Source organism: Eublepharis macularius, chromosome 12 (genome assembly GCF_028583425.1).
Source record: "Eublepharis macularius isolate TG4126 chromosome 12, MPM_Emac_v1.0, whole genome shotgun sequence".
NCBI classification, from domain to species: domain Eukaryota; kingdom Metazoa; phylum Chordata; class Lepidosauria; order Squamata; family Eublepharidae; genus Eublepharis; species Eublepharis macularius.
Genome location: NC_072801.1, coordinates 79,631,060 through 79,641,765, shown reverse-complemented (window position 1 = coordinate 79,641,765; position 10,706 = coordinate 79,631,060). Strand labels below are relative to the sequence as shown.

At 51.5% G+C, this 10,706-nt stretch overlaps 1 protein-coding gene across 1 annotated transcript; it reads left to right on the top strand.

The window, feature by feature from the left end:
- The first annotated feature begins 1,661 nt into the window (after nt 1–1,661).
- Nucleotides 1,662–9,730, top strand: LOC129340408 (asialoglycoprotein receptor 1-like). The gene is made up of 9 exons (XM_054995196.1): nt 1,662–1,769; nt 3,508–3,605; nt 4,108–4,215; nt 4,567–4,662; nt 5,169–5,240; nt 5,867–5,953; nt 7,666–7,817; nt 7,968–8,074; nt 9,159–9,730. Exons 1-9 carry the CDS (start codon nt 1,750–1,752, stop codon nt 9,307–9,309), a joined length of 891 nt encoding a protein of 296 aa, XP_054851171.1. The 5' UTR covers nt 1,662–1,749; the 3' UTR covers nt 9,310–9,730.
- The last annotated feature ends 976 nt before the right edge of the window (nt 9,731–10,706 follow it).

Sequence of the window (10,706 nt, the reverse complement as noted above, 5' to 3'; positions counted from 1 at the left end):
ATAAAATGCTGTGCAACAGAACTGTTACTTACTGCATTTCTTTTAATTTAATTTCATTCATATCCCACTCCCCCCCCCCCAAATGGGGACACAAAGTGGCTTAGACTTTCATTTTCCCCTCCTCCGTTTTATCCTCTCAACAACAACATGAAGTGGGTTTGGCTGAGCAGGTGTGACTTGCACAAGTTCACCCAGTGGGCTTTCATGGCAGAGGGGTGGGGGGTTGAATTTGGGTTTCCCAGTTCCTAGTCCAGTGTTCTAACCGGTATCCTGCTGTAAGTAACCCAACTGATGAACAACAAAACAGCAGCCAGTGATATCTTGGGCTGGTCCTGGACTCATATGCCAGCCCCCCGCCACAATACCTGGGCAAATGCCTTGTGCCCCTCTGCATGAGCATGCCCAAGCTTCACAGGGGGGAAAACAGATCCTCAGCAAGATGGTGTGGCTAGATGGTCCTCCACTCTGTCCCTTTCTGCTGTGATTGTTAGCCATCCCTATCACAGCTCCATAAAGCAGCAGGTGGAAATTAAACAGACAAAGATTTTTCCTGCCTGAGAAGTGATCTCACTTGCAGGGTTTCTGCCCACCACACTGCCCTTTCAGGCCCGCTAACTCATTAACCAGGAAAAGCCCTTGGGCTACTTCACAGTCAGGGCATAATGACAGGTGAAATGGGCAATTGTGATCCATGATGGTGGTGGATCCAAGGGCAAAGTAGAGCAAAACTCTTCTGGCACTTAGAACGCTTCATGCAGGTGACGCATTTGGCAGGCTGGTGTGTGCAAGAGGATGCAGCCAGGACTCCATGGGTCTTTGGTCCTATTCAGCTGGACCAAGGCCCTTGGCTTGCTTGCCTCACGCTCTTCCAAGCATTATTTCCCCGTACAGATGCTAACACCAAATGTTTCAGGTGGGTAGCTGTGTTGGCTTGTAGAAGAGCAAGATTCAGGTCCGGTAGCACATTAAAGATTTCCCGGGTGTGAGCTTTCAAGAGTCCGTAATTGGTCTGTATGGTGCTACTGGACCCAAATCTTGTTCTTTTACTCCAAACATTTAATCCTGAATATACTTCAGGGTATGTTTGTGATTGCTTAAACCAAACTTACTTATAAGCAAGCGAGAAGCACCAGTTTTAGCTATTTTTAGAGGAAATTCTGCTCCCCACCTACAGCGCAGTAGGCTGGAGCCGAAATCCCAGACTGAGGGCTGGGTTCTGCCTTCCCCCAGTTCTGTGGTTCCTTCTTCAACTGGAAGGGGCTGGCATTGCCTGGATCCAGTGCAGAGTACGTGAATGTGCAAAATAAAGGGTGTCTTTGGGACTTAGAAGCTGGCCTGGGGCCTTTTTATTTTGTAACGTACTTTGGGACATTGTGTCTTTGCATGCTCTCAGAACAAAAATATTAATAGATCAAAGGTTGCTGTTGGGTTGGGATGTCTTGGTGCCAGTGAGAGAGAAAAAGCCCCAAGTTCTTCACTTGGAGCATCCCCAGAGGGAGAGGCCAAGGAAGATTCACCTCACTCCAGATTTCATCTGCCCTCACCCACAGCTCGCCCCCCTGCCCTGGCAGAGCTTCCCTGTTGTCTCAGAAATCAGGGCGATGCCCTACAGCCAGAGGCACCAGCCGTTTGGGCTCCGTTGAGCAATCCTCCCGCTGGCTGACCTTGACTTGGTCCAAAGTTTACTCTGCTTGCCATTTTCAACTGGCCGTTGGGAGAGTGAAGGATTGTGCATTACAGCTGGGTGGAATGGCAACATCTTTTGTTAAGTAAGTTGCTTGAAGTGAAGAGGTGCGGGGAAATGTCAGTCAGGGTGGAGGGAGTGGGCTGGGCTGGGCCAGGACCCCTGCAGCCTTGCTCCTGGGGTGGGCCCTTGTGGCACTAGCTGGATGTGTACAATTCAAAGTGCATGAATTGTGACTAGCGGCGGCGATGGCTGCAGTGAGAAGCTGCCCTCCCATGATGAGGATACTTGCTTGAAGCGCCAAGTGCGGGGCAGGCAGAGCTGATCCCCAGGCCCCAGTCCGGCACTCCTGCCCTTTTTGGTGGGGCTTGCACAGGAGACGGTTTATCCCCTGTAAACGGTTGACTGTCGTGGGTTCTTTTTGCCAAGCCGTGCCAAGGCCATGGGAAGTGGGAGGCAGCGTGCAATCCTCTGAGCATATGCAAAGGTCCTTCAGTGCTTAGGCAACCCCCACCAAGAGGCAGCTGAGATTAGAGGCTGTTTCAACCTAATCCACCCACATAGAAAGCCACCTCTGTGAAGTAGGGTTGCCAGCCTCCAGGTGGTGGCTGGAGGTCTCCCAGAATCTCCAGGCCACCGAGATCAGTTCCCCTGGAGAAAATGGCTGCTTTGGAAGGTAAACTCTATGGTATTATACCCCACTGAGGCCCCTCCCCTCCCCAAACTCCACTCTTTCCAGGCTCCACCCCCAAAATCTCCAGGAATTTCCTAACCTGGAGCTAGCAACCCTACTGTGAAGACTACACCATACTGCCTTTGACGTCAATATCACCCAGCCAATTCAGAAGAGAAGCTCTTAAGGAATTCTAAACCCAGCTAAGGATACTGGTGTGTCCTCTTTATCTTGCTTCCAAAACATTCAGAGAGGCCGTACACAATGTCAAATTTAAGAGGCTCCATTGCAGGTCTGGTTAGATGATACTTTGAACACGAGTTTCCCCCAAACCAACGTGCTTTTAACATGTGGCCCGATGCTCACCCCTAAAATGGGGTGTGTGTGCAAATCAGCTCCTGAGCAAGAAAGCCTGTGGGCAATCTGTCTTACCGCCAGGTTCACATGTCTCCTGGGAACGTGATACTTCTTAGATCCAGAGGAGGTAGCCTGTAGTTGCAAAATAGTAAAGAGTCCAATAGCACCTTTAAGACAAACCAACTTTATGGCAGCATAAGCTTTTGAGAGCCACAGCTCTCTTCGTCTTTGATCTCTTCGAAGAAAGCTGTAGCTCTCAAAAGCTGATGCTACAATAAAGTTGGTTAGTCTTAAAGGTGCTACTGGACTCTTTACTATTTTGGTACTTCTTAGCGATTTTTCTTTGGTACTTCTTCGCGATTCTTCTGTATTCAGAGGCCTCTCATAATCTAAGGTCCTAGAACTGGAGTTCCCTGAGCCTGAACATGATCCCAGCTCTGCTCACAACTAGGATGCCAACTCTGGGTTGGGAAATTCCTGGAGATTTGAGGGGTGGAGCCTGGAGAGGGTGTGGTTTGGGGAGGGGAGGGACCTCAGTAGGTTATAATGCCATAAAGTCTGTCCTCTGAAGCAGCCATTTTCTCCAGGGGAACTGATTTCTTTCATCTGGAGATGAGTCGTAATTCCAGCAGCTCTCCGGGCTCCACTTGGAGGCCGGCAACCCTACTCACAACAGCCCTGCAAAGTAGGCCAGACTGAGAGTGAATGACTGATTTAAGATTGCCTACTGGACATCATGGCTGAGGGGTGATTTGAACCTGGGACTCGTCCCCTGGATGCTCTTTCTTTCCAGCTCCAGCGCCTCGGAACCTGAACCCATGGTATCCCAGGACTACCAAGACTTCAAGTCTCTGGACGAGGCAGACGAAGGCGGGAAGCCCCTTGGGAGAGGTGCCTTCAGACAAGTTGTGGGGGTTTTGCCCAGTGGGGCTGGTTGGACCTGCAGGGCAGTTGCAGCCACCCAGCCCATATACACCCAACAAGAAATGGGAGACAGCCGCCCTTTCTCCTGGAGCTGGATGTGGTGGGAGGGATGTGGACAGGGGAGCGTCCTTTGGGCTCCTTGCCAGGCAACTGGAGGGCAGACCCCTGTAAGGCCTGGGGCTGGGTGGCCTCCCAGGGACTCCTCCCTGCTGGATGCCCCTTCTGGTGGGTCCCTTAGCTCCCCTTCTGGACGGCTGCTCTTGCTCCTTCCCGCATCCTGGTCTCATTAACCTGAAATCCTCTCCGTGTACTCCTGGCATCTTCCCCAAAGATTCTCCAGGCCCCCCTCCTTGATTCCCTGGGCTTTGGTGCCTGCTTGGAGACTTTGGACGGGGGCCACGTAGGTGGCCCTTGAGAGACTTTGCAAGAGGGGCATTGGGGGTCATCGTGTCTCTTCCGGTGCCCACAGCGCCCCACTCTGCGTGGCAACGCATCTGCCCCACGAACCGCCTCCTCCTCCTCCTGATGGGCCTCTGCATTGTACTCAGCATCCTGGTCCTTACGCTGGGCATCAAGGGTGAGTGGCGGGGCCAAAGGTGCCCGACCGGCAGGAGGCTCTGGCCAGGCCACCCGAGCCAGGAGGAAAGCCTTGCAGGGGCACGACTCCTGATGCAGCTGTCCCAGCCTAAGGCTCCCTGCGGGGTTGCTGCAGGGCAGGGCTTGGGCCTGGCTAGGGGTGGCACAGGCCCCAGAGCTGGAGGGGCAGCAACCGACCGTGAACCTGCCCTGAAACTGGAGAAGAGGGGAATGGAGGCAGGGAGAGGGTTGTGGAAAGCACAAGGTAGGTGCGAGCATGCACAGGCTGAGTGTAAGCCAGGGGTACAGGCGTGCCAGCTTCCCACTGCCCGCTCATTCCGCTTCTTGACAGGGGCCCAGCTTGGCACAGATCAGCAGCAGACGTGGGAATCCCTCAGAAGCTTTAACAAGACCATCTCTGTGGGCCTCACCAGCGTCCGGCGCAAGAGTGAGTGAGTGAGTGAGTGACGGGGCCTGGGAGGAGGGGCTGAGTGAGATGCCACACACCCCACCGGCATGTCTGGCTGGAAGTTTCTGTGCTGGCAAGAAGGTGAACAGCACAGCCACTGGTCCTTGTCTGGAGGGAAAGGGGTGGGGCGACCCTCTTGTGGTTCCTGTCTGCCATGCAGAACCACCCCTACCCCACCCCACTCCTTTGCAGAGGAGAGAAGAGCTCTGTCCGGGCAGCCCTGAAAGCAAAGAGGGGGTTGCCATCTCCTGGCTGGGGAATTCCTGCAGATTTGTGGAGTGGAGCCAGGGGAGGGCGGTGTTTGAAGAGAGGAGGGACCTCAGAAGGGCATAACTCCCTGAAGTCCAATCTCCAAAGCAGCCATTCTCTCCAGAGGAACAGATCTCTGTAGCCTGGAGATCAGTTGTAATCCCAGGAAATCCCCAGGTGCCGCCTTTACGCTGTCAGCCCCAAGATTCAGAGCTGCCCTTCTGCTGCCATTTTAGGGAACAGCACTGGGTCGAAACTGGCCACGCTGGAGCAAACCTTGAGCCGTGAGAGCAACGAGACAGAAAGAGGTGGGTGCCCAACTATGCATGATGGTTGCTTGGCCTCCTGTATGGCTGGGGGAACTGGGGGTGGGTGGGCGGGCAGGTTTGGTGGCTCAGACCTCTGCCAGCTGGGCAGACCTCAGCTCCGTGGCACGTGGATGGCTAAATCGTCTTGATCTTTCCGACAGCTCCCTCTTAAGCCCCTCTGCTTGGAAGTGGAATGAGACATTCCTGCTGGCCGGGGCACTGATGGGAAAAGGAACGTGTGGCTTTACTTTGGTCAGGGGGCAGGTTAATGGGGATAGGTCGTGGAGCCCTTTGAGGGACTAAGGGGGATTTAAGGCTCTTTCATGCATCTGCCTCTGGGCTGTTTCTCCGGCTAAGCCACCCAGGAGAGACAGGAGGGCACGATGCAGAGGGTGCTGCTGGCACGCTGCCAGGGCTCCACTTCCTCCTGGCCACACCAGTGGCCTGGGAGGCGGCCGGCGTCCCCATATGGGCCCACATTGTTGCCAGCTGGATCCAAGGCTCAGCTGTCGGCTGGCCAACTCTGGTACAGGCTCCAGCGTGGAGGGGGTCCGCCTTGCTTGGGACAGCAAAATGCCGGGCAGCAGCCCTGGCAGGGTTCACTCTCCTTCTCTTCCCTCTGGCAGTCAAGATACGGCTGGAAAGCTTGCTGCAGATCCTGGAACAGGACTCGAACACGCTGCGCTGTCAGGTGGTGGAGGTGAAAAGCAACGGTACTAAACACCAGGAATCCAAAAAGGGGGGGGGGTGGATAGGAGGTGTACCTAATGGGATCAAGGAAGAAGGTTTGATTAGGATCAGATGGCTGGTTGGTGCGGGCAGCCCCCTTCTCCCCTCCCTCCACTGACATTTTTATAACCTGAACAGATTACTATTACTAGTCATTCCAAACCTGATAAGCCCAGGAGTACCCCAGAGGTAGCTCCCAAGGCAAGACAAATTAGAGAATTCCCTTGGATGGGAAATAGTAAAGAGTCCAGTAGCACTTTTAAGACTTTATTGTAGCATGAGCTTTCGAAAATCACAGCTCTCTTTGTCAGATGCATCATCTGATGAAGAGAGCTGTGGTTCTCGAAAGCTTATGCTACAGTAAAGTTGGTTAGTCTTAAAGGTGCTGCTGGACTCTTTACTATTTTGCAACTACAGACTAACACGGCTAACTCCTCTGGATCTTCGATTGGAAGACCAGGGCGGCAGAGGCAGGCAATGGCAAACCACTTCTGTTAGTCTCTTGCCATGAAAACCCCACCAGGGGTCGCCATAAGTCAGCTATGATTTGAGGGCACTCTCCACCACCACCACCACCCCAAGCAAGTAAAAGAGCAACAATCAAGGAAAGGTGATCCCTCAGAAGAGCGGCAGGACCAGACGCCGCCCGCCCCTGCAATAAAGGCTCTCCTAAATGGCCTTCATTTCCCTCCTAATAGCTGGCTGAGCACTCCTCCGAATTGGAGAACACCCTCAGCCCAGACAGGTGCCTGGCATCGGGAGTGGGTGGGTGCTGAGCTGAGGGTGCCAGGCAAAACTCTTCTCACCCTCCCATTCTTTTCCTGCCCGTCAACATTCCCAGGTGGGAAGAAATGCCTCTGGTTGGGGGGGGGGCTGTTTGTGTTTCATTGCATTTACAGTTAAAGGGCTTTGATTCTTATTCTAATGAATGGGATCTGATACAGCGCTTTGATTTTAATCTTGGTTTCTAAAAATTGTATAGTTTCTGCAGTACATGTATATGAATTGTTTTGACTGGATGATCCGAAGCTGAGAATGTTTGGGCTAAACCTTTCAGGTTATGAGGAGCAGGGCACCTCTTGAGAAGGCGCCGCCCCTGAAAAGGCCCCGCTCCTCTTCACCTTAGGACAGTAAGACCCAAGGTGATGCCCACCAAAGGATTTCCTAGTGCCCATTTGCTTCTTCAACAAAGCAAAGAGCCAGTCCTGGCTTTCCTCCACCTCTCTGGAGCGGGAGGTGCTTTCGAAGAACCTGGGAAGGAGAGCTCCACCCTTGCCTTCCCAGGGAGCGCTCACTCTGCCACCCAACAGCTTGTGAAGAGCTCCAGCCAACACAGGCGGCGTTTTGTGGTTGGCTCCCAAGGCAACCATGTGCCCCTTCCCCATCCTGTGAATTCCAAAAGTGCTCCACAGATTAACAAGAGGGGGGGTCCCTGCCTTAGGTGGAGGCAGGGGGGACCAAACCAAGGTGAGGGTTGGACCTAACCAGTTTTTCCACTGGTGAAAAAGAGGGGGAGGAGTCCCCTTTGACCACGGATAAGGTTATGGTTGGGGCGAGCCATTTGGGATGGTGACTGTAGAACGGAGGGGGACTTCTCAGGAGGGCCGGATCTAACTCCAGAAGTGGCATGTGTGTGTGTGTGCTCGCATACCCTGGTGGCAGGGTGGGGGCCATGCTCTGACTTCTCTTTTCCCAGGGAGTAAGTCCGGCTGCTGCCCCAAGGGCTGGGTGGTCAATCAGAAGAGTTGCTACTGGATGTCCCATTCACAGCGGTCGTGGCCGGAGGCCAAACGCGACTGTGAAGGCAAAGATTCCCACCTGGTCATCATCAATTCACCCGACGAGAGAGTAGGTGGTGTGACTAGCAACAGTCTAGTCCTCCAGGAAGGGGAGACGTAGAGAGTGGGGAGGGGGTGTGCCCCAGTACTTCGTTCCCAATGGGGCAGGCTGTGCTGTGGGAGCAGCAGGGACTTCAGTGTGTGTGTTTCCTCTCGTTAGCAATTTGTGAATGAACGCCGGAGGTCAGCTTTCATGTGGATCGGCCTGACTGATTCCAGCGGGAGCTGGAAGTGGGTGGATGGGACAGGCTACACCGTACAGGCAGAGTGAGTCTTGTGAGCCGCACATCCCTCGCCATCTCCCCCCTTGAGTCGCTTGCACTTTGCGGTCATTCCTCTCTACTCAGTTCTAAGAGGAGATTATTGAGGAAATTATACATTCCATTCCTCCCAGTGCACCTCCCTGCTTTTTTCCCTGCTTCCCCGTTCCTTTTAATTTCTTTTCATCCTTGATGATAATGATAAAAGCCAGTATAGCTCTGAAGGCCAGTGCTGGGGAAGGGTAACAAGAGGGGGGAGTTTTGGTACCTTTGCCTTGTTTGTAGGCCTTCTGGGGTACAGGCCCATAGCTGTGATAAGGACATATCGGGCAATGCCTCCTCAGAAATATGCCAGGCCTTCCCTGGATTTCTACCTTTCATTTGAAAAATAAAATCTCTAGCCCTTTTTGTTGTGCAGATAAAAGGGAAAATATAAAGCATTTTTATGTCTGGACTGTCTGAGGGGAACTGAGGAGTGGAAGTGGCTAGTCAGATGAAGCAGAGTCAATTAACCCCTTCCTGACCAGATTAATTCCCACCTGCTCTGTCCCCAACCTTTTCTGCCTAGGTTCTTTGCTTCTCTCTTGTTTGTTTCTGTCCTCTTTAATGTTATTGAAGTAATATTTGTAATATTTTGGAGTTACCTCCTCTGTTTGCAGTGAGAAATTTGCCTCAGGAGTATGTGGAGACATGGGGGGTGGGGTTCAGGAGCAGAAAAATTAACACCCAGTTTCCCTCAGCCTGAGATCTGGTTCTCATCTTCAGTTGCAAACCACCTTGGTATAGTTTGCCCATGTGAAAGAACATCTGCCTCTTAGCATGCGCTGAATGTCTTTTGCCCACGGGTTCTTCTGGGCTGTTCTGCCCAAGGGGCTGTACCTATTGGCCGTTCACGGCTTCAAGGCTGCAGATGGGAGTTGTAGCTAGGAAGTGTCTCCTTGGTTGCAGCTTCAAAAGCTCAGGGGGCTGATTTAGGCAGAATTTAATATGCATATTGATACAGAATTGCGACCCGCCCCCATCTGAAAATACATGTTTAATTTTTAAAAAACAGACATCATGCATATCCTTTCTTGTTTCCTTTGTTTTAGGGACTGGGGCGAAGGTCAGCCTGACCACTGGTACGGCCACGGGCTCGGGGGAGGGGAGGACTGCGTCCACACTTTTCCTGACGGTCTCTGGAATGACAACCACTGTTCTCGCTCCTTCGCCTGGATGTGTGAGCAGGAGCTCAGGGTTTAGAGGACAGCAAACCCTGAATTCTGCAGGGAAATCCCGCACCAAGAGAGCCAAGTGGTTAGGGAGACTGAGCTCTGGAATTGCCATCATTAATTTTCAGCGTCAGTCTATTTCATACCAGAGCTTTCCCTGTGGTTTGCCTGGTTTTTTTTTTTCTGGAGCTAAATTGTTTGGATATTTAAAATGCAGAATCTGGTTGTAGTGTCAAGCCCATCACATGTGGAAAGTCAAGGAGCAACTGAGAATTCTCAGAGCTCCTCTTCTTTTAGATTTTCTTCTTTTCTTGTTGCTTCTAGCTTAATTTCGCGTGTTCTTTGCTACAATTTTCATGGTTATTTAATTTTACTTTTCATTGTTTTTATAATGCTATTTTGAAACTATGCCAGTACAAGTAAAATAAAATAGAGATGGTTTTACTTGGAAGTAAAAAGCAATACGCTGTTTCCTTTCTCCCCCAAAAGGATTGATCAGTAATTTATGCACAGAGTTGCTAGATGTGGGGAAAGTGGAAGGAATTACTTAGGCTGAGGTGTGCAGCTGGTGGCTCTAGATCCAAACATGGCTCAATCCAGAACAAAAAGAGCTCTTTAAAGGAGAAAATGAAATCTTTAGGTGAAGATGTACTGGAGGGGTAGGCAGGATGCTAGAATGACCAGTAAGTGATTGGAACAGCAAGCCAAGGTTTGTATGGGTTTAAAGGGCTTCTTGTAGATAATAATCATCATAATCATAATATTTGATTTATAGACCACCCTTCAGGACAACGTAACGCCCACTCAGAGCGGTTTACAAAGTCTGTTATAATTATCCCCACAACAATTACCCTGTGAGGTGGGTCGGGCTGAGAGAGCTCTGAGAGAGCTGTGACTGATCCAAGGTCACCCAGCCGGCTACAAGTGGAGGAGAGGGGAATCAAACCCGGTTCTCCAGATTAGAGTCCTGCTGCTCTTAACCACGACACCAAACTGGCTCTCTTACAGATACTTTACAGAGGGGGAAATGAGGGACCAGTTGCTAAGACTCCAAGTGTAAGCCATGTGCAGGTTTACGCCAGGCCATTACAAACAATCGCACAGGGTGCTCCTGGACATACTTCTTTCTTATTATGAGACCTTCCGTGTGCCCTTCCAATGAAAGACTCAGGCTGTGGAATCTACAGATTATCAATCAATATGTCAGTTATTATCATAGTAACTGCACTTATATATTGCTCTTCTAGACAGATTAGTGCCCCACTCAGAGTGGTGAACAAGTTAAAGTTATTATTAACTGGCAGTTTTCAAGAAGAGGCTGGATGAGTATTTGTCAGAGATGCTTTAGGCTGATCCTGCACTGGGCAGGGGGTTGGACTAGATGGACTGTATGGCCCCTTCCAACTCTATGATTCTATGATATTATCC